The 24,028-nt window shown below is 35.5% G+C and overlaps 2 protein-coding genes across 4 annotated transcripts in view; both read left to right on the top strand.

Annotated features, from left to right (window-relative positions):
- LOC138711960 (F-box/WD repeat-containing protein 2-like) overlaps nucleotides 1-7,871 on the top strand; it is a 61,182-nt gene extending 53,311 nt beyond the window's left edge. The window contains exon 6 of one of the 2 annotated variants that reach the window (XM_069843271.1): nucleotides 6,881-7,871. The gene's annotated coding sequence lies outside the window, so the exon portion shown is untranslated. The remainder of the gene's footprint in view (nucleotides 1-6,880) is intronic. The other variant, XM_069843273.1, reaches the window with a different exon arrangement.
- A 193-nt stretch (nucleotides 7,872-8,064) lies between these two features.
- Nucleotides 8,065-24,028, top strand: part of Sas10 (UTP3 small subunit processome component Sas10) — a 45,576-nt gene continuing 29,612 nt past the window's right edge. For both annotated transcript variants that reach the window (XR_011335551.1, XM_069843269.1), the window contains exons 1-4: nucleotides 8,065-9,265; nucleotides 9,369-9,498; nucleotides 17,814-17,985; nucleotides 18,795-18,913. Coding sequence is in view for 1 of the 2 variants with exons in the window: in XM_069843269.1 (XP_069699370.1) it covers nucleotides 9,246-9,265; nucleotides 9,369-9,498; nucleotides 17,814-17,985; nucleotides 18,795-18,913 (441 nt within the window). In the remaining variant the exon portion in view is untranslated. The remainder of the gene's footprint in view (nucleotides 9,266-9,368; nucleotides 9,499-17,813; nucleotides 17,986-18,794; nucleotides 18,914-24,028) is intronic.

Raw genomic sequence — 24,028 nt, 5'->3', positions numbered from 1 at the left:
TCCAACCCTTCTAGTACTGTTGCCCTTTTTGCCAGTTTGTCGGCCATTTCATTCCCTTGTATCCCTATGTGAGCCTTAACCCATCCTATATCTATTGTCCAGTTTTGTTTGCTTAGTATTCTGATTTTCTCCCTAATTGATTCTATTAATTGATTATGGTTTTTAGTGTTCTGTAGTGAATCTAGTGTAACTTTACTGTCTGTGTATATTGCTGCATTTTTAGGGCTGTTCAACATTAGATCTATTGTCTCAATTTTTTCCATTGCCTTCAGGATTGCTAGCTGCTCTGCCTGATTGTTGGAACAATGTTTGTCTAATTTGTACTGTAGCTGATGTACTATTTCATTGTGGATGAATATTGCTATTCCAGAGCCTACCCCTTGTTCTGTTCTGCTTCCATCCGTATATACTTCAACAGTGTAATTCTTCTTTGGGTTTGCCTCCTGTATTGTAGGAAAGTCCGCTGGGTGAGGCCATTTCTTGTAATTTAATGGGATATCCACTTGCCATTCTGAGCTTTGTTTCATTATTTTGTACTCGTCAGCGATTTCTCGTAGTTTGTAAATGATGGGTGTCAGTCCTGTCAATACGCAGAGAGCTTCAGTGGAAGTGGTGCGAAATGCTTTAGCTATTTTTATATTTATTAATCTTTGCACTCTTATGTACTTCGTGCAGTTGTATTTCCTGTTAAGTGCTTCTATCCACACCGGTGCTGCATAGGATAACAATGGTAGGATTGCACCTTTGTATATCGTTTTTAGAGCTTGATGTTGAAGACCCCAGTTCAGCTTGGCTGATTTGGATAATGCATGTATTAATTTAGTAGTTTTCTCCGTAACGTGCTGTATGTGGTCATTGAAGTTGAAGTTCTGATCAATAATTATTCCTAAATATTTTATTCTTTCCACTTGCTCTATTGCTTTGTTGTTGAGGTAAATATTTATGTTTCTTCCGTCTTTGCGTTTTCTGTTGATCAGCAGAGCTTTTGTCTTTTGTTCATTGAACCTGATTTTGTTGTTCTTGGCCCAGTACTCGATTTTTTTTAGTTCTACATTAGCATAATTTTCCGCCTCCAGAGTGCTTGTACCTTTTGTTATTACTAGTAGATCATCGGCAAATGCTACCACTTTTGTGTGTCTTGTGTAATTTAAATTGAGTAGCGAATTGTACTGTAAATTCCAAAATCCAGGTCCACTGCAGGATCCTTGGGGGCAGCCCTTGCTTACTTTTCTCTCAATTTTAATGTTGTTAACTGCCAAGACTGCATTTCGCTGACTGAAGTAGTTTCTTGTAAGATTATACAAATTGCTTGGACAGTTGAAATCTCTCAGGCTCTTCAGTATACTAGGCCACCAGGCTGCATCGAAGGCTCCCTGTACATCGAGACTTATCAACACCACACTCTGGCCGCTTCTTAAGTTTTCTTCAACGTAGCCTTTGACTGCCATTGCTGCATCTGTAGTACTTTTTTGTGGTGTAAAGCCATATTGACTATCGTTAACTAAATTTTTTGTGTACACATGATGAGATATTCTACTGATTAAAAGTTTCTCTAGCACTTTCCCTGCTGTGTTCAATAAACTGATCGGGCGATATTTTCTGACCTCTGAAATTTTTTCGTTTCCTGGCTTCACTATAGGTATTAATGTAGCTCTCTTCCATTGCTCAGGGAAATTACCAATTCTTAGACAGCTGTTATAAATGGCAGTCATATATTTCGGAAAGCTTTCAAAGACTTTAAGTAAGATCTTACTAGTGATTCCATCTTCTCCAGGTGTTTTCCTTGGATCCATTCTTTCTAAGATGTCTTTTACTTCTCCCTGTGTGAATTCTCGGTCGTTCTGAGTTGCTATGTAATTGAGGTTTTCTGTTCTTACAAGTTTGTGATATTCATTGTCCTCAATTTCCTTGTCTTCTGGAACGAAGTAATCCAGCATATAGTTCATTGTCTCTTTAAGATCTTGTGTAGCTGTGCCGTCGGGTTTCGTTAGAGTAGTCAGATGTGGGGAGCTTCTTGTTTTTCCTGTTGCTAAACGATAAACTGCATTCCAGGGATTGTTTGATGATGTGAGATTGCAATACTGTTTCCATGATTCTATTTTTTCTTTTTTTATGGTTTTCTCATACTTCTTCTTTTCTTCCATATATTGCGTTTTTCGCTGTTCTCTCAATTCCTGATTATTTTTTGTTTTTTGGTATCGTCGTCTTAGTGCATTTGTCTTTTTGCGCATAATTGTCAGATCAGTGGTCCACCAGGGGAGCGATTTTCTCTTATTTATTTTATTTGTTGGTTTAGAGACTCTAAAACATTTTTTGCATGCTTTGCTAACGTTTTCTTCAAACTGTTGAACTATTTTTTCAGAGTCTGTTTCTGTGCTAGTCAGTCTACTCAGTTCCTCGTCTATTTCTTCTGTTGTTATGTTATTTGTTAACATTATTACGTTTTGAGACAGTTCCCTTTTTATGACCTTACTAAATTCTTCCAACTTTTCTTCATTAAAGATATATTTTGTACCATAGAATTTGAGTTCTGTTATTTCATCTATACATTGTTTAATATTGTAGGTGATATAACGGTGATCTGAGCAGCTTTCTTCTCTTCCACATTCCCATTCTTTGAGTCTTGGCATTAATTTACTGTTGGTTATTGTTAAGTCGTTATTGCTCTTCCCATTTTTACTTTCGAATGTTGTGTTTTCGCTTTCCTCATTCATGATGTAAAGTTGTTTTGAGCTCAGATATTCTTCTATAATTCTTCCTCTGGGGTTCGTAATTGTGTCGTGCCATGTTTTGGATCTAGCATTACTATCCACGGCAATCAGTAGACCTGATCCTTTAGTGTAATCTATTATTTTATCCATCTTTCTCAGATCATTGTTGATATCAGTTTCCATGTCCATGTAAATGCTAGCTGCATAGAACCTTAGGTTTCCATAGATAATTTCTATAACTGCTGCATCTCCATCAGTCAGTTGGCTTATGAGAATCGCGTCGATATATCTATTTGCGATTAATATTGCAGCTCTGATTTTATTTTCTCCTTGACTCAGTATTTTAAAGTTTCTGGAGATTCCTGCTACCTTGTTCTTTATTATATATGGTTCCTGAATGAGGACTATATCTATTCCTTGCAGATTTATTATTTCCATTAAATTATCTGTTGCTGTTCTGGAGTGCTGTAAATTAATTTGTATGACATTTATTTGTGTATTTCTGACTTGAATTTTATTCGTCAGTTTGCTTTGGGTAAATGGTGTTCCAGGGCCTCCCATTTTAGTACTCCGTATTTTGTCTGTACTTCCTTATTATTGATTGCAAACCCGGGCAGTTTTTATCTAAAGATGAGTGATTTTCACATACTTTCTCATTCTTATTATATTTATTATGTGTGACGCAGGTGATACATTTCATGTGTGTGTGTGTGTGTGTGTGTGTGTGTGTGTGTGTGTGTGTGTGTGTGTGTGTGTGTGTGTGTGTGTGTGTGTGTGTGTGTGTGTGTGTGTGTGTGTGTGTGTGTGTGTGTGTGTGTGTGTGTGTGTGTGTGTGTGTGTGTGTGTGTGTGTGTGTGTGTGTGTGTGTGTGTGTGTGTGTGTGTGTGTGTGTGTGTGTGTGTGTGTGTGTGTGTGTGTGTGTGTGTGTGTGTGTGTGTGTGTGTGTGTGTGTGTGTGTGTGTGTGTGTGTGTGTGTGTGTGTGTGTGTGTGTGTGTGTGTGTGTGTGTGTGTGTGTGTGTGTGTGTGTGTGTGTGTGTGTGTGTGTGTGTGTGTGTGTGTGTGTGTGTGTGTGTGTGTGTGTGTGTGTGTGTGTGTGTGTGTGTGTGTGTGTGTGTGTGTGTGTGTGTGTGTGTGTGTGTGTGTGTGTGTGTGTGTGTGTGTGTGTGTGTGTGTGTGTGTGTGTGTGTGTGTGTGTGTGTGTGTGTGTGTGTGTGTGTGTGTGTGTGTGTGTGTGTGTGTGTGTGTGTGTGTGTGTGTGTGTGTGTGTGTGTGTGTGTGTGTGTGTGTGTGTGTGTGTGTGTGTGTGTGTGTGTGTGTGTGTGTGTGTGTGTGTGTGTGTGTGTGTGTGTGTGTGTGTGTGTGTGTGTGTGTGTGTGTGTGTGTGTGTGTGTGTGTGTGTGTGTGTGTGTGTGTGTGTGTGTGTGTGTGTGTGTGTGTGTGTGTGTGTGTGTGTGTGTGTGTGTGTGTGTGTGTGTGTGTGTGTGTGTGTGTGTGTGTGTGTGTGTGTGTGTGTGTGTGTGTGTGTGTGTGTGTGTGTGTGTGTGTGTGTGTGTGTGTGTGTGTGTGTGTGTGTGTGTGTGTGTGTGTGTGTGTGTGTGTGTGTGTGTGTGTGTGTGTGTGTGTGTGTGTGTGTGTGTGTGTGTGTGTGTGTGTGTGTGTGTGTGTGTGTGTGTGTGTGTGTGTGTGTGTGTGTGTGTGTGTGTGTGTGTGTGTGTGTGTGTGTGTGTGTGTGTGTGTGTGTGTGTGTGTGTGTGTGTGTGTGTGTGTGTGTGTGTGTGTGTGTGTGTGTGTGTGTGTGTGTGTGTGTGTGTGTGTGTGTGTGTGTGTGTGTGTGTGTGTGTGTGTGTGTGTGTGCGTGCGTGCGTGCGTGCGTGCGTGCGTGCGTGCGTGCGTGCGTGCGTGCGTGCGTGCGTGCGTGCGTGCGTGCGTGCGTGCGTGCGTGCGTGCGTGCGTGCGTGCGTGCGTGCGTGCGTGCGTGCGTGCGTGCGTGCGTGCGTGCGTGCGTGCGTGCGTGCGTGCGTGCGTGCGTGCGTGCGTGCGTGCGTGCGTGCGTGCGTGCGTGCGTGCGTGCGTGCGTGCGTGCGTGCGTGCGTGCGTGCGTGCGTGCGTGCGTGCGTCATAATCTTTTCCATACTTAATTAAGCATGTAAAAGTAAGGATCCACCAATAGTTTCTAATACCGTTGGGATGCAAAATTCGTATTATAGTATTTCTTTCTCTTGTACGGAGGAGAAACTTGAAGGCTTCCACCGCCGCCTAAGGCTTATTGTGCTTACCACTCCTGTTCTGTGAATGACTGGGTAGTAGCTGAACGTCCGTGCTCTTGTACAAGTACAGCATGCCACACCATGAACATAACCCGGGCTATGGTATGGATGATGGTGATGATATGTGAATTAATGATGGTAAAATGAGTCCGAGGTTCAATGCCGAAAGTTCAATTGATTGAGGGAAAATCCCGGAAAAAACCCCAACCAGATAACTTGTCTCAACCAGGTTTTGAACCTGAGCCTGCTCGTTTCACGGTCAGACATGCTAACCGTTATTCTACAGCAGTGAACTTAGATTATAGTATTAGTAACTTTCTAAGTTTTTAAAATAAACCGATAACAATCACTGTGAGAAGAGTATACATGCTTAGAGTTAATAAAGTCTAAGTAATTTACATTTTTTTTTCTCAGAGGGAATGTTTCTCATAATTAAATCCTTCACTTGGTCAGTTAATGGGGCACATTTTGAGAATTCTGAAAATTCTGTTACCGTACCTGTTCATTCTCAAGTGATTTAGACACAGCTTTGCATCGGTTTCGTATTATTGTTATTTTCACATTTCTACACATTGGACTTGTCACCCAGAATGTCATCATAGTCTGAAGCAAGTGGAGAACGTTCATCAGATAGATGGACCTGGTAAGAAAAACCTGAAAAAACTCTTCTCTTAACTGCTTAATCTTTTCTTTTGTTAATTTACGACATTGTGTCCCATTAATTCACTTAAACTTATTTCAATTCAAAATAAATATGTGTGTGTATACCCTACTGCGTCAATTACTTCACATACAGTTCAAAATATAACATGTTTAAATTATATTGTTTTACAAAATCCTATGTTGGCCGATTTATGTAGGAAAAAACTTCAAACATTATCTGTGACAATAGGCCTTCATAGGCTAGACCTACTATTGACCGTCCATAACTAAATTAAAGAAAATATGCTTTGTTTTATTATTATGAATCTGCTGACCAGCCACACAACAATCGACTAGAAGACACAGAACTGACTTAAGGATGGAGGTACGCTTTTGCAATTTCACATGAAATATTCATATTTAAGTATCTTTCAGTCCAGGCGAAATGAAATTTGTAAACTATTAATAAGTATATTCCTTATGCTTTATTCTGCACTTTTAATATTTTCAAATACCGTAACTTTTAAATTAACAATACCGTAGGTAATTCAATTCATTTCCAAAATTTTGGATGAAAATTGTACAATCATGCATTTTCCTGATTTTTCCACAAAATCATTAATGACCACAATGATATATAATTTATTTCCAAGAAATAGTCTGCCCAGGCATCCTGGGTTGCCAAAAACACAGAATAATACACATATAAGAATAATAACGATTACAGTAAAATAGATGAGTCAAATTGAAATGTGAACTAGGAGCTTAAATTTAAAAAATAATAAATTTGTACATATATTGTAACAATCACACACTAACGGATAGAAAGAGGAGGGGGATTATGATATTCTGTATAAATGATTTTTCAGAATTGCCACAGACCCTTTAATGCTAGAAGTAATTATTTTTGGAATGATGTCATGGATTCCAAATGTTTTGATAGTGTTTACAGTTGATCGTGGGATGGTGCCCCTCGCTCTGATCATTAAACCATGTACTTCCCAGGTGCCTTCCATCTGATATTTTTCTCGAAAATACGGAATAGTAGGCTCATAAATTTGTTGTTTCTCTTTGTTGACCTCAGATGGTTGGGTCTGGCTCATCTCAAATCTAACAGTTGGGTCCAGTATAAAGCCTTTACTATTAGTCTTGTCTAGAGCCACGATGTCCGCTCTTCTAATTCCGCCACTTTCAGACGCAATGCAGTGCACCTCTTCATGGACCTCGAATGATCTTTTTCTAAGGGCTTGTGCTATTAGTTTTCAGATGTTATGATGGCGTGAATTTCTCAGGAGTTCTCCATGCTGACAGGATCCTAGGACGTGTGCTAAGGTTTCAATCTCGTTGCAGTATCTGCAATGGAAACCGTCCAAGGATCTCCCATGAAGACTTCTCACTGGTGCTACGTTAGCATTCATCTTAATTGCGTCCTGCCATCCAGAGGAAGACAGACCCTCCTTAGAAAAAATCCATTTATTTCCGGGAGTATATTCTTGATATGTTTGTAACAACTGCATGAACAACGTAAACTAAAATCTGTTATGGTAATAATGTAGGACCAAAAATTAATCTTTACGTAAAATCATTTATTTAGGTTATCTCTTGAAAAAAAAATGTGTTCAGTTTTTATGGAATGCACTTCCTATTTTAACATTTTCGTGACCCATATTACTTTTTAAAATAAAAATAACAAATGCTAGAGGTAAGATTATAGTTTATATTGTTAAGATGTGGATAACATATTTAGCAGCCTTCAAATTTTCATTAAAATATCTAAAAAAAACTGATTGCGTTATCTGGAAAAACAATTTAAAGTTTCAGAAAACTAGCCATAAAGAGTAAATTTTAAAGGGACAGTGAAATGACATGGGAAAAGTTGAACTGCATCTCGGATGCTATGAGAGATATCTAAGAAAGAGAAAAGTGTATGCTATAAAAAATTAAATAAGAATTTTTTTTTACCCATAAACGTGCACTTCCACCCCTTAATTTGTTTGGAATACACATGATTTTAATATTCCATTGTTACATTTGTTGCTACTGTACATTTTTATAAAACATTATTGGATTTATCATTGAATCCTCTTAAGCGCTCATAATTTTTGAAGTACTGGTAATTTACCAGTACTTTCAGAAGAAGAAATACGGTAAATGATACAAGACGATAATTTTTTAAACCAATTTAACAAAATCTCTCTCTCGTCTTTGCTCAAGCCCAACGCCCCCTTCTCACCCCCTTCTCATATGGTGCTCCTACATGGATGAATATATATATATATATATATATATATATATATATATATATATATATATAACTTATTTACCAGAGCTTTCTCAAATTAGAAGCTGCCATTAGACAAAGCATACAAAATAATACAAGAACAAATAGATGGTGAAAGATAACAGAGTAAGAAAAAAGGTAAACAAGTACACAAACAAACAAACAATGGCAGTTTACAGTATAAAAAAAGTTACAAGTAAAGAAGCAATGAAAGCTAATAAGAAAAAGAAAAATGATAATGGTGCGTCATTATTCATCCATGGCGCCTAGATATACGTATTCCCAGTAGCCCACTTTCATTGTATTCTATAGATCTTACATTAGCACTGAAGCTTATAGATTTGGAATAAGTCAAGAGTTATACAATTTCTTGGCGAAATGAGGTGAGGCCGAGGAATTCGTCATAGATTACCTGACATTTGCCTTACGGTTGGGGAAAACCTCGGTAAAAACCCAACCAGGTAATCAACTAAAGCCCGCACTACTTTGTTTACTATTACGATGTAGGGATAGTTATCTTATATTTTGTTACATTGTAACGACAGGATTATTATTTTTCATCTTTCCTGTTGGCTCAAGAGGACTAAATTGGCCATGGCTACAGTGTTGCCAACATGTAAATTGTATCCCCGTCAGTCTATCACCTGGAAATCCGTCAGAATCCGTCAAAATTAAAAAAAAAAAGTAAGACCCACTCAATATATCTATATACAAATAAAAGCAAAATATGAACGCAATTTCCTTAACAATCTTGATTAAAATAATAATAATTCATCCACATCATCTGCCTCTAATTCTGCAGTTGATGTGCCTTGTTGGTCTACGCTCCTCCCAAAATTAAACAATTTACAAATTATAGCAGCTAAAAAGTCAAAGGGCGATGTAAATTGCAATTTCCGCCAGAAAATCCGTCACCCGTCAAACCCATTCTTTTCCCGTCTGCTACATTGAAATTCCGTCCAGTTGGCAACACTGCATGGCTATGCTGTTCATACAGAACTACCAATGCAACGATTTTCTACCTAGATTTGGTGTATTATAGTTTAGAGAGTAACATTTATTTATATAGTTTGGATTGCTGATATAGAGATTTAGCGCTTTTCTAATCCTTACAGCAGTAAAATAATTTTCTTGTATATTCATAATTTTATTATATATTATAATTATGGATGACTATATCGTCTTCTGCATTGTTCAGCACATTTTCAATAATAAAGTTGGCACCTATGCATTGCGTGTGCCGTGCGTGCGATTGGAATGGAAGCAAGTGTTTCCTGCACGTGGATTTTTTTTGTATTTATTCCATTTTTGACATAAAGTTGTGAGAACGACTTACGTACAAAATGAGTAAAATGAAACAGAGGTAAGTAGACATGAATGTGTCGAAATATTTGTGCTGTAAATGTTACCGATGAAAGTATCATTAGTGATGGGGATGGATAAAATTGATTCTGAACCTATTTTAGGAAGAGAATTGAAGAATATGACAGCCCATATGTGCCGTCAGATTCGGAAGAAGAATATTCAGATACAGAGAAAATATTATTAGAAAAAGCAAGAAGAGGCACACGAAATGCAGATATTGAAGAAAGTGAGGTTAGTTGTATTTAAAATTGGCAGTCCTTGTTTGAAAATGAAATATGAGGTGACCTCACCAGTAGTTGACCAGGGCCCAGTAGTTGACCACATGGGAATGTTTTAATTAAAAATAAGCATTCTGGCAACAGTGCAAAATATTTCTTCAGTTATATGTGATCTTTAACATCTCTTCGTTTCATTTGACAACAGTATAATACGAAATTATAGTGTTACAAAAAGCAGGAAATTTAGGAAACAAAGCTTGTGTTTGCAGTATGACTTCAGCTGATGTTTGCTATTAGGGAAGTATTGTAGCAGGTGTACAGAAATCTGAACACAGCTCTGAAATATAATTATATTATATTGAATGAATGCATATTTTGCCTTCTACATAAGCTATAGGAACTATGTATACACACATTTGCAGTTTTTATGGTTCTTACGAGTAATTAATAGGGGTGGTCATTTAGTAGTTCTTAATTTTTATCAAGCACCAATAGTTGACCAGACCGGTCAACTACTGGACCAGTTTAAAATAAAGTCATATCCAGTAGTTGTCCATCACTTGCAAATGCGCTCCTCACTTTTTATGTAAACTATGTAGATTGTATGTAACCTGTGTTTCAAATGTTTACAACTATTTCTTACGGCTAGGTTAAAAAAATGGAAAAAATTTCTTCAAATATATAAAGTAATCCTAAAATAATGTAGTTAAGGATGCTCAAATGACTCTTCCAATTCGCAAAGTGCAAGAAAATATGGAATACTACATTCCATCGTGACTAATAAGCTGAAGTCCACATCTGTGGAGTAACAGTTAGGCATCTGGCCGCGAAACCAGGTAGCCAGGGTTCGATTCCCTGTCAGGGCAAGTTACCTGATTGAGGTTTTTTCCGGGGTTTTCCCTCAAACTAACCTGAGCAAATGCTGGGTAACTTTCGGTGCTGGACCCCAGACTCATTTCACCGGCATTATCATCTCCATTTCATTCAGATGCTAAATAACCTAAGATGTTGATAAATGATCGTAAAATAACCTACTAAAATAAATAAAAAAATAAGTTGAAGGATAAAATGCTTCATCCTAAATTGATGGCCACTGTAATTGCCAAATTGTGTGCAGAAAATAAAATTCTTCTATTTGCCTTGCATATAAATGCTATACACATTCTACAACCTGCTGATATTTCTGTATTTGAGCTCTTAAAAACTGGATGGAAAAATTCAGTTGAGGATTTGCCACATGAATATTAGGGATGTGCAGTATAAAAAACAAATTTTGATCAGTCACTAGAAAGAATGTTAGATGAAACACCTACTCCAGAATGTTATACAGATCTGGCTTTCAGGTAGTAGCTCCTTGTGAAGCAGGTTTGAATAATTTCAAGGAAAAATTGTTCCGGGGATGGGTATCGATCCTGGGACCCTTCTCTTAGCGCGCGAACGCTCTTCCGTCTGAGCTACCCCAGGAACTATACACAACACTAAGCGCTAAGCGAAGGGTCCTGGGATCGATACCCGGCCCCGGAGCAATTTTTCCTTGAAATTATTCAAACCTGCTTCACAAGGAGCTACTACCTGAAAGCCAGATTTGAATAATACATTCGTTACTGGAGGTACGTTAACAGATAGCCACAATTTAAGTCACACAAGTATTTGTGTGCACTCACAGTTGAGCTCTGGCGTCTTGTCAGCTCATTTGAGTCGTGTGGATACAAAGGAAAAATTGTGACGCTGTCGTGTATAGTTCCTGGGGTAGCCCAGTCGGAAGAGCGTTCGCGCGCTAAGTGAAGGGTCCCGGGATCGATACCCGGCCCTGGAACAATTTTTCCTTGAAATTATTCACTCCAGAATGGTTTCCGTAAATGCGGCATCTTTCCGTTTTATGTAAACGCAGTAGATTATTCTCGATGTATTAGTCTTGAGTTTGTGTGTGTTGATGGAAATGGAACTGCAAAGTTTAATGTGAAATATCAGTTGTATTTGGAATCGGCTATGAAAGATGGATGCACTGAAGAATTCAGAACTGTTGCAGCTAATGAAAAATGAACTGGAGATGACTTGGCATCTGAACTCTCCTACAATTGGTTAAAATTATAGAAAAGATGCATACAACCCAATAATTCTAACATATTGACTTGTTGAAGAAGCACAGCAAAATGGAAAAGAAATACGGACTGAGGAAATGCAGCAGAAAAATGAGTTTACCACATGATATTGCGAGTAACCCTCTACAAGATCGTTAGAATTTAAATATTAACAAAAAGAAAGAAATACAGAAGGAAGAAAGAAAACACAAAGCGAGAAAAACACAAGAGAAAGGTCTAATAGCAAAAATCCTTAAAAAAAAAACCAAAGACCTCTCAGTTAAGTAGCTCTGAGTTAGAAATAGAATTCCAGACTTCATCATCGGACTCTGATGATATGCCTTTGGGCATTTCTGAGGAAGATAGCAACAACCAAAGCAGTGGTGATGGGAACCATGTGAAATGCGGATCTTGGGGTATTATGAAATATATAACGAGGAAAACTTTGTGGGAAAAGTGGTAAAGAAAGAGGAAAAAGACTTTGATGTATTTGCTCAACAAGTGGCTGGAAATGTGTTCAAGTGACTGGCACAAGAAGATATCTTAGGATATAGTGCAGTGTATTTTTTCTGATCGCAGGAAAAGTATAAAAAAAGACACACTTATTAGGATCCATATTTTCAGTTTTACAGGTTAAAATGTTGATTAAAATGTAAGTGCATTTTTTGTAATAGAATATACGTGTGTCTTCTTTGTTAAAATAGCTATATCTAATTTGTTTTAGTAGTGGTCAACTACTGGTCATTTACTAACACATTGCGGTCAACTACTGGTATTTTTGTAAGCCGCTAGTTTAAAAATAAATTTCATCATGTTACATTGCTTCAAATGAATACTGAATAGCACCATTGCTTTTGTCAACATTTCATTATTCTTTTATTGTAGAAATTTTTTCCTTGTGACTTTATTTACAAATAAAATGAAGATTTAAGAAACGAATGTTCCTTAACTGGTCAACTACTGGTGAGCTCACCCTGTATATTATTTTTCCATGTTTGTTCATTAAAATAAACGGTAATTAGATTATATTTTTCAGTATGGCTGATATTTGGCCAGTGAGGAATCAAATTTAAAAATTAAATGTTGAATGGTTGCACTTGCATGCCAGTAGGTGTACACACAAAACAAACCTGTGATCTCATTACCTAGGTAGGTATTGTTGAACAGTTCATGCATCCCTGTGCATTGTATACAGTAAGAAATGTACGACTTCTTTACAAAATGTTAAAAGTATCACAATATATTATTTCACAATGTAGGCCTATTTAATTTGGGATCTGAACACAAATCCTAAAATTTTCTTTAAAATCTAAAGTTTTAAATTTTTCATTAATTTTAAATTAAATTCGTGTCAAATTTCAGCTGACTTCAGTCACCATTTAAAATCCGATCACATTTTACTTCAGCATTTGAAACTTCTCACAAAGCTTGGCTGAAAGAGGATGATAAAATTTAAATCTAGTGGTAATGAAGTGAAAGGGTTTTAGTTTGTTTTGGGAAAATTAGGAGAATAAAACTACACAGATACTGTTTAGAAGATTATTAAAAAAAAATGTTATCTCTCGCTCTCCAATATCTCTTTGTGATGGATCCAGCAGGTTGCTTCACAGGTTTGAAGATGTTCTTCAGCAGGGGACAATTTGGATTTGTATAGATACCTAATTTGTTTAGATGTTTTGCTAAATATTATGTTTTGTAATTAGTCTAATTTTGCTACTGCCATTTTACTGGGTGTTTGTGGAATGATTTCTGGTTTAGTGATTAAAATATTTTATTATTTTTTTTATCTTTAGCTTTTTTGTGTATAAATTCTATATATTTGTCTTTATATTTATTTTTAATTAGTCCTTTCTTAGTTTTATTTGGAATTAATATGGAGCCTTTTTTGCAAGGAGATCAGCAGTTTTGTTGCCAGCAATTCCACAATGTGCAGGTATCCATTGCAAGTGGACTTTTTTCTGTAACTTGTGAAGTTGTATCTTTTTCTGGCATTCCTGAATTTTAATTATCATAATTTTATGTAAGTTAAGTGCATATACTGCTGCCTTAGAATCTGTGAGTATGACAGTTTTTTTTTAATTTGTCTATTCTATATAAGAGCTGTTGTAACACAATAAGAATGGTGGTTATTTCTGCATCATAATTTGTCGGATGATATCCAACTTGTTGATAAAATGAGAATAATTCATATGTAGCTTCCTGATCCTGAATTACTATTAGCTGTAGACCCATCTGTGTATATGTGTAACCATTCTTCTGGTGGGTACCTGTTATTCACAGCGTCCAATGCTAGAGCCTTCAATACAAGTTACGATGTTTCAGATTTTGTAACTGATTCTTCTAATTCCAGTTGGGTGTTAGTTGGTTGAAAGGTTAAAGGATTTTTCTCTGATCATAATATTTTCTTTAGATTGAGGAAGAGTGTTCTTTGTTTTTATGTTTGAACTTTTCATAGGAAGCTTGCGTTTTTAAATTAGCTGGTTATAATTGTCGTTTTTCCCACTTTGTTGGTAATCTTAGCATTTTTTCATGTTGAATTAATGATTGTTCTTCTAGTGTCAGACATATTGGAAGGTTTTGAGTTAAGATTTGCATTGCTGTTATTGGAGTTAATTTTGCTGCTCCAGTTATTAGCCTTAGGGCCTGGTTTTGGCATACTTCTAATCGGTTTAAGTTTGAATGAGTTGTTGTAATTACTGCCTTCCCATTATAGAGAAGAATTGGCTTGATAAATATTTTGTAAGTTGATTACTACCCCACTTTGCTCCGGCTAATCTTTTTAAGATTGAAAATCTTTTGGTGGCTTTATTTGTTATTGCCTCAGTGTGATTTTTCCACGATAGTTTTGAGTCAAGAATAATTCAAAGGTATTTTGTTTGATTTGTTTGTCTTAGGTTTTATTTACTGTATTGTAAATTTAATTTTGGTATCTTTTTCTTTAAGTTGAATATTTGGATTGTTGTTTTTTTGGGTATTAACAGTCATTAAATTGCTGTTATTCAAACTTTCTAATAAATTTAGAGCATTTTGTATTAAAACCCTGGATTTATTTAATTGTGATGAAAATATCCACATAACCATGTTGTCTGCGAAAAGAGCTGCCTTTACATCTGTGTTTGATACAGCTATGGGAAGATCATTGGTAAAAATATTAAACAGGGTTGTACTGAAAACTGCTCCTCGTGGGAGATCCATTTGGAAATATAATAATTATTGTATTTGATAGCACAAAATCTTGGAAGAGGAACTGAGTGATCCAATTTAACATATTATTTTGAATGTCAAGTTTTGTTAATTTTTAAAGTAATTTATATAGTCTCCATATTGAGTCATATGTTTTCTCAAAGTCAATGAAGGTTGCTAAAGTACCTTGCTTTTGTTGAAAGCTTCTTTAACCTCTTGGGATAGCTGAACTACATTTTCTTTTGTGGATAGCTATTGTCTGAGTCCTGTTTGTGCTGTTGTTAGTAAATTATTTTCTAAAAAACCAATTTAGCCTTGCCAAAATCATATGTTCTGCTGTTTTTGCTATAATGCTTTTTAAAGAAATTTGTCTGTAATTATTAACATCATCAGCTGTTTTGTCCTTCTTGAGAACAGGGATAATAATTGCTTTGTTCCACTCTGCAGGTATACTGGTGGTCCATGATAGGTTAAATAGTTTTATTAATGTATTTTTTCCCTTTTGCCCAAGGTGCTTAAAAAATTCAGTATGTATTTTATCTGATCCAGGAGATTTGTTATCTTTCAACTCCTGAATAGCAAAATTTAGTTCCCCTATAGTGAAGTCTTGGCTAAATATATCATTTGTTTTGTTTTGTCTTATTTTTTTAAGACTTTAAAATCATTTTTTATCCTTCTTTGCTTCTTTTTAGCCTAAGGGGGGAGTTTATGAAGAGACTGTAGTGTTTGTTGAATGCTTCAGCAATGGATTTGCTGGAGATAAGTATTTTCCCATTACATTTGGGTGGTTCTTTTTTGTTTCTCTCTGACATGTACTTACTTACAAGTGGCTTTTAAGAAATCCGAAGATTCATTGCCGTCCTCACATAAGCCCACCATAGGTCCCTATCCTAAGCAAGATTAGTCCACTTTTTATCATCATATCCCACCTCCCTCAAATCCATTTTAATATTATCCTTCCATCTACATCTCGACCTCCCCAAGATCTATTTCCCTCCGGTCTCCCAACTAACACTCTGTATTCTATATGCATTTCTGGATTCATTCACTGAAGGCCTTTTACTTAGCTGCATGAATTTCTTTTTTAAACAGACCTGCATTTCTTCGCCATTCTTGTGTATTCTTTGTGCTGTTGGATGTTTCTGGATTTTTTTTTTTTTTTTTTTTTGCTATATCTCTATCTTCTTTTAACATGGATAGTTCTTTATTCCAAAAGGGGTTTATAGTGTTCCATTTTTCCGCGAGGAATCTTTTTTTTGCTTCGAGAATTATATTCGTGATGATTTTGTTGAGTTTGTTCGTTGATACTTCCTCATGAATTAGGTTTAGCTTTTGTTCAGTTTCTTCTGTAAATTTTGTTCAATTAGCTTTTTTGAAATTCCAAGAGTAAGTTATCTTGTTTTTGGTTGAAAGTCAGTTTTATTGTGTCAATGTAGTAAGGATGCAATAACTGCTCTATGACCTGAGCCTGGATCTTCGACGATTTTGCGTGAAGTTTTAGCTTTTAAATCTGATGATACGAGTACTAGATCTTGATTTGTACACTCACCATTGTAATCTAAGTATGTGGGGCAGTCATCATTCTTGTAAATAAGCTCTAAAGTGCTTGAATTTATTAAATCTTCTATTTTTTTTTTGGCACTTGCATTATAATCTCTGTATCCCCATTCCCATTTTGGGGAGTGACCATTAAAATCTTCAATCAGGATAGTTTTTAGATGGATATTTATTATGTCCAGGCAAGTGTTGTTATTTGGTGGATTATATATATTCCTTAAATTTTATAATGTAGATTTCCATTCCAGATTTCAGTATTGATTATTTCTGTTTTATCTACTTGCTGCATTTTAAATTGTGCTAAAATATTTGTTTTGACTTCTGTTAGAATACCACTAGCTATATGTCGTGTCTTGGGGAGAATATGTATATTAAATCCTGGCATCTGTAAATATTTTAACTGATCTTTTGTTATGTTAAAAAAATTGTGAAACCATTTCAAAGGCAATCACAAACCCTGGGGGGGGACTAATATACAGAAATTGAAAATCATTTTGTATATTGAATAATATGAAGCCAGGGAATGTCATCCATACAGAGGCAATGGCAAATTGGAATTTTGGTATTTTATACTGATTTAATAGTTATTTACTGTTGATAAACGTATTTTGTTTACGTGGATAAAGTGGTTTTCACATGCTATATTGTAATATTGGACTAGATTATGCTATGGTACTGATTTTACAAAATGTGAAGGTTGTAGTGGGGATCGAACCTAGGTCCATTTTTCATATAAGTTGCTGAGTACACAAATAGTCCAGCCCACAAAATTATATTTCCACGTCTTTGTAATAGTGTGCCAAATGTAATACACAAATGAAACTTGTGCTGAAATATCATGAAAAAACTGGGAATGTTGGTTAGCCCGATTCACACTTTGAAGAGAGCAATATGAAGAGATTTTTAATGATAAACTCAATATGCAAATTTTGTGGTTGGGCCATTTGTGTGCCGAATGTCTCTTATTATATAATTGAATAATTGACTAGAACATCACCTAAAATAGTTTGTTATACTGGTAATGTCCCATCCATATTTTACCGTGTACCACCTATGGATATATCATGTTAAAGGATTAGAGATGTTGATCCACCCTGATTGATCTTTGGTTGGCTAATATTTCTTTTAACAATTTTCCTATTTACTTTTAAATTGGTTTGATGTTTTTTATGTCGGAGCTATTGGAAGATACCTCTGTTTTCTTTTTCATTGATTACATTATTCCATGTCTAAATTTATTCATCCAGTCTAACTATTGCAATCTCAAAGAAAGCTCTTGGTTTGTCTTGATGACAGTTAGTTAGAAACTAGTTACTTTTCCTGTAAAAGTAGCTATCTCATATACCTGATGGAAGATATTTTATTCTGTATAAAATTATTATTATTATTATTATTATTATTATTACTACTACTACTACTACTACTACTACTACTACTACTACTACTACTACTACTACTACTACTACTACTACTATCATTATTATCATCATCGATTTTTTTTTCGAAGGAAGAAGTGTATGCATTTCCTTCTGAAGAAAGCAGCGACGAAAATGAAGGGAAGATGTCTGACAGTGACATTGAAGGAAAAGGTGAAGAGGATGACTTACCGGACGTGAGAGCTTGGGGTCAGAAAAGAAGAAATTTTTATAGCACAGATTATGTGGACCAAGATTATGGAGGTAAGAAATTACAATTAAAATGTGAAGTTGAGAACAAAGAAGATAATCTGTTATATTGTTATGATGTGATGTGTCCCTTTGTTCGAACAAGGCTGAAAATTTTAAGTGTGATAGAAAAATTAATTTTTCTGTAAAATAGAATTAAGTCTTAAAATATCTAGACTAGCATGTCTTCCATGATAACTGGTTGAGAGACTATTACCTTTACACATTAAGGCTTAGTAATACATACTATGTAATTATGTCAAAATGTGCAGTAGACTATATTATTGTTACTTTCATAAGACTATTTTAACCCTGGACTGCTCACCCTATTTTGGACATCATTATTGCTCACCTGAGGTATGTTGTCACCCCACGCCTTTTCTCTCCTCCCTTCTTCCACTGCAGGTAATTGAAACTTATATTGTCATTGAATAGCCCAAGCTATTATTAGATTATTAGACTAAACTACAGAAAAAATTGGAGCCATCTGGGGTGACGCGTCATCCTGGGGAGCATTGCAGGGTTAATTTATTCACCTTTTCAGAAAAATGATATTATTATTATTATTATTATTATTATTATTATTATTATTATTATTATTATTATTATTATATTAATATGTTACCAGTTCATTGAATTTTGGAAGCTGAGTTCGTTCTTGTTCAATCTAACTGAAATAACCTTCACATATTAATGTGTGTGATTAATTTTTTTATCACTTTTTTGTTCTTTCCTCCCTTAAATGTATATATACATTCATGTCATAATAATGGCATTTGAAATTTCACCTTTCATAATATATGTTTGCACCATTTGGATCTCAGGTTATGATGAAAAGGATGTGGAAGCAGCAGAAAGAGAAGAAGAGGAAGCCCGAGCCATTCAGAAAAGGCTGACTGAGCAGCTGGATGAAGGAGATTTTTCCTTAGACTTGTTCTCCAAGGTCTGTATTACAATATTATACCCTTACATTTATTATTTTTCTTCTCACATAACAAATGTTCCAGATGATTTATAGAACAGCTCCAAAATGACGGCACTTGCTTGTGCGAGACAAGTAAACAGACAGGAAGGCATGGTTAGGGGTGTGGGTCAGCCCTCTTTTCTTTGCAGAAGACTGTCAGAAGGAAATGGGGTGGGGTGAGAGTGTTGTGAAGTTATGATTAGGGATCGGAAGTTTAGGAAAATGCCTATTTTGTTTGAATGTACGTATTTTAAGGCTGTTAATTTATTTATACGAATCACGAAAAATCAAATGGTTGTGGTGAAGTTTTATATTGCTTATATTTGCCTTTTTTTTCAGTTTGTGCCTTTTTTTTTTTTTTTTTTTTTGTTCTTTCCCCCCCCCCTTTCTGTATAGGCATATATAGTTAACAGCACTCATTATTAATTTTTTTGCTTGAAACTGAAAAAAACTGATAATTCTTATAGTATACAAAGATTTCGGACACCCTATTGTAATGGAATTCTTAAGACCCTCTACCTAACTAGTCCCATCGTTCATACCGACCAGTCACCATCTTGAGTTCAGATAACGGTTTACCTTATTATCTACCCTTCTCCTGCATAACATAGACGACGTTTCTGGTTGAAGCACACAGTCTAGGATTATCTTTGTATTTAGAGAGAAGTTACCTGACACTCCCCTATCCCCTGAGCCTATTTTTACGAGGTGGGGTACATGGTTGAGAGCAGTAAAATACTAAGCGAATAACTTTGAACAAATAGCACTAATTGTTAAGGAATTTTCAGAGAATCATTCTCTGTCAATCAAAGAAGCTCAGTGTGTGTTTCAAGAAAAAGGACTTAAAGAAGACTTAGCATATATCAATGCGCATTTCACTAGTAACATCAGATATCCATCACGAAACCAAGAAAAAAATAATTGAAGACCCTGGATCTGGCCATAAAGTCATCATTGCTTCTATTCATCTCCACCAAAACTGAAGAAAAGAACCCTACAATAACAAAACAACAAGGAACTTTAAGAAAGCGAATTGGAAACTATTTACAACAGAACTCGAACACCTCAAGGTCAACACACCACTAATGGAAAATACAAACTCAGATAGATTGAACAAATATTTCTGTGAATCTCTTCTTAAAATTGCAAAAAAGCACATTCCACGAGGCAAACCAAAAAAATACACCCCATTCTGGACAGAAAAACTGAATTTATTGAAACAAGATAGAGATAAAGCAAGAACCAAAGCAGAACATAGCAAAACACCAGAAGATACTCAAGATTGGAGGAAGAAGACTGCCATTCTTAAAAAAGCAATCCTAACAGCAAAAAAGAAATGTTTCAATAAATTTATTGAAAATATTAATTACAGAACCGATAGCGCTAAAACATATAACTTTCTGAAGAATATTTCCAATACACAGGAAAATACTAGCCAACCTATTATTCATAATAACAAAACACTAACAGATAGTAGACATATAGCAAACTCATTTAATAAACACTACTCAAACTCTCACAGATTACATCCCGATTCCAAAAAAACTGACAAATTTATCAAAAGAGAATTACATAAAAATAATAAAAACAATATTACTAGTACAAAACCTGAAATATTTCATCAAAATTTTACTTCCAAAGAATTAACTCTAGCTTTACAAAATTTAAAAACCAAGAAATCTCCTGGCCCCGATAACATTCATTCCGAATTTTTAAAACATCTGGGGGAAAAAGCAAAGTCTGTACTTTTATCCATTTTCAATTTATCATGGAACACCTCAGTTCCTGCAGCTTGGAAAAAAGCAATCATTGTACCAATTCACAAAAAAGGGAAACCTGCTCATGATGTTAATAGTTATCGACCAATAGCACTATTAAGCATGATAGCAAAAACCATGGAGTCCATGATCTCCAACAGATTAACTTAGTATTTAGAATCCCAAAATCTTTTATCACCAAGACAAGCCGGCTTTCGACAACTACACTCTACCAATGAACAAGTCATACGCCTCGGCCAAGAAATAAAAGACAGTTTTAACAAGAAAGAAGATACCTTGGCAATATTTATTGACTTTCAGCTAGCATATGACTCTGTTTGGAGATATAAATTATTACTAAAACTCCAGAAATTAGGTATCTCCAGCAATATGTTCAGCTGGATATCAGAATTCCTTAGTCAACGATTCATTGCCACTAAATTCAATAACTCACTTTCTAGTTACAGACAAACATATTGAGGTCTACCTCAGGGTGCTGTTCTCAGCACAACTTTATTCAATATTTATATAAATGACTTACCCTCCCTATTAGAGGAATCAAACATGAAAACAGCACTATTTGCAGATGATATAGTATTGTGGACTTCCGGATCTTACAGACATAGAGACAAAATTCAAAATTCTGCTCTTAAAGCTCTAAATCAACTACATGAATGGAATACATCAAATTTGATGACACTCAATTTAAGCAAAAGTAACTACCAAATATTTTCACTTGGTAAAAAAGAAAGAGAATTCAATATCCAATACAATTGCCACCACCTTCCTAGGACTTATGAATCCAAATATCTTGGAGTTATTTTCGATAGTAAGTTAACATGGAGCAACCATTTGAAATACATTTCTGAAAAAGCTCGTAAAAGATTCTCCCTTCTAAAAAGACTAGCAGGAAAGAAATGGGGATGCTCTTGGAATACTTTGAACACTACATACAAAATGTTTATACAGCCAGTGCTGACATACTGTGGAGAAATTTTAATTACTTCACCTTTCATAAACGAAATAGAATATGTTCAAAACCAAGCTCTCAGACTCATTACTGGTGGAATCAAAACAACTCCAATAGATTCTATGAGATTCCTCACTAATATTAACAGCATCAAAATGACAATAGAAGAAAAAGCACTGATTCAATATGAAAAACTTATTAGATTACCAGGAAACAATTGGCATTCATACAGTCCTCTCTGTAGATTGAAAACTCAAAAAAGTTTCATATCCATTGTTCAAGAATTAAAACAGAAAATCAATATCCCGAATTTAAAAGAAAACCTACAAATTAAACCAAACCCTTTAACTCTAGTAAATATGGAATATAATCTAAATTTAACAGAAGAAATACTGAAATCAGAAGTAAACACTGAAATACTAAAACAATTGTCTTTAGAGACAATTAATATTAGATACCCTCCACAAAACTGGCTTCATTTATATACTGACGGATCCTTGATCTCCAGAGAACAAGGTGCCGGTGCAGGTGTTACGTGCTGTCTCTTCTCACTTTATAGATCTCTTGGGTATGGAACAACAAGTTTTGATGGAGAAATCATTGCAATAAGTGAAAGTCTCAGGAATCTTCTATGCCACATCAGTAAATTTAAAAATGCAGTTATATTGTCAGACTCCAAAGCAGCTATTCTATCAATAGTCTCTAAACACACACCTTCATCTCAAACAGCAGAAATAACTAAAATGCTCTCTCAATTAATATCACTCAATAAAAGAATTGTATTCCAATGGATACCATCCCACTGTGGAATCCTGGGAAACGAGAATGTGGATGCTTTAGCAAAGAAGGGCAGCACTGCTACTTACAGACCTGTTACTAAATCTACATATTACTCTGTGAAAAGATTTATTAAATCTACATACTTAGACTTCAACAAACAAAATTTGATAACACAATCTCAAGGGAAAAAATGGAACTCTCTGCATCAAAATCCACAGTTAATTCCCGATTTACCACGCAAATCGTCTGTAGCTGCATTTAGATTGGCAACAGGCCATGATTGTTTGGCCAGACACCTGCATAGAATTGGAATATATCAGTCCCCTAACTGTCCATTGTGCAACTCAAACCAAGAAATGGATTGGGAACACCTCAAAATCTGTGCTTCAGTGGCTGGTCATGATAATATCTTTGAAAAATATTGGAGTGCAAGAGGTCAAATGACTTTATTGTCAAACGCCTGCCATTAGCAAACAACAACAACTTTTGTAGCAGATACCATTCAACAACTGGAATTCAGCAGTCTGTCATTTTATGAATCCATGTCCCTGTTTTTGAATACAAAGAACAGATTATGTGTAGCTCCTTGCAAGTATGGCTGCTCAAATATATGAGAAGCTGAAAAGTGTTATTTCAAGAAATCCTGGATATGAAACCATTAATTCTGTGTATAAAGTTCTAAGTGGGACCGGTGGTAGCTTTCTGAGAGGTTTAATGAAGCCAGGATGGTACTGTATAAGCACATTCCAGTCACTTCAGTGCATTTTGAGAGATTCTTTTCAGCATATAAACAGATTTTGTCCAATAGACGTTACAAGAGCGAGTGTTTTAATCTTGAAAAGTTGCTTGTTGTGTACTGTCATTCAAATTATGAACATGGAGACGAATAAGTGCACACTAAATTAAACATTCTGTAGGCCAAATACCACTTACCTAATTTTCTTAAGTGGTCATGCAGTGTTAGCCTATGTTAATTTGCTGTGTATACATAATGAACAAAAAAACAAATACTGGCATTTTATTAAAACATCGTGTAAGGAAATAGCCCAAATTAATTATTGTGTGTGGAATAAATTTTCAGTGGTTAATCTTCCCTAAATTTTTATTTTAAGTGCCTTTTAGGTGCCTGGAATACAATTTTTAGTGCCATTTTAGGAGCCTAAAATACCATTTTTAGTGCCTTTTTTTTTTTAGGAGCCTAAAACACCATTTTTTAGTGCCTTAACTTCCGATCCCTAGTTATGACGGAAAACATACTTTCCTAAATTGTAAGATTTATATTGTTTCACGCATATAGCATTAATGAAATGAAATAAATAAAAAAGAACAATAATAGAGAATTACAAAATCATATTAGTATAATCCTAGATCATATATACTAACAGATAGCTCTTTTATACAGGCTTTAGGGTTTGCAGTCGAGGCCGGCTTGATGTAGTTCAATAATCGTCAACAGATGGCACAATGACCAACACCATCACGAGACACGAACTCTGAACCGGTCTGGTCGGTCTAAATCGATTATTTCTTGCTTACGAGATATTCTCGTAAGCAACGGTATGTACTGTCGACAATTGATGACCATGG

The sequence above is a fragment of the Periplaneta americana genome, chromosome 13 (assembly GCF_040183065.1).
Source record: "Periplaneta americana isolate PAMFEO1 chromosome 13, P.americana_PAMFEO1_priV1, whole genome shotgun sequence".
In the NCBI taxonomy this organism is placed as follows: Eukaryota; Metazoa; Arthropoda; class Insecta; order Blattodea; family Blattidae; genus Periplaneta; species Periplaneta americana.
This window is presented reverse-complemented; position numbering and strand designations above follow the sequence as displayed.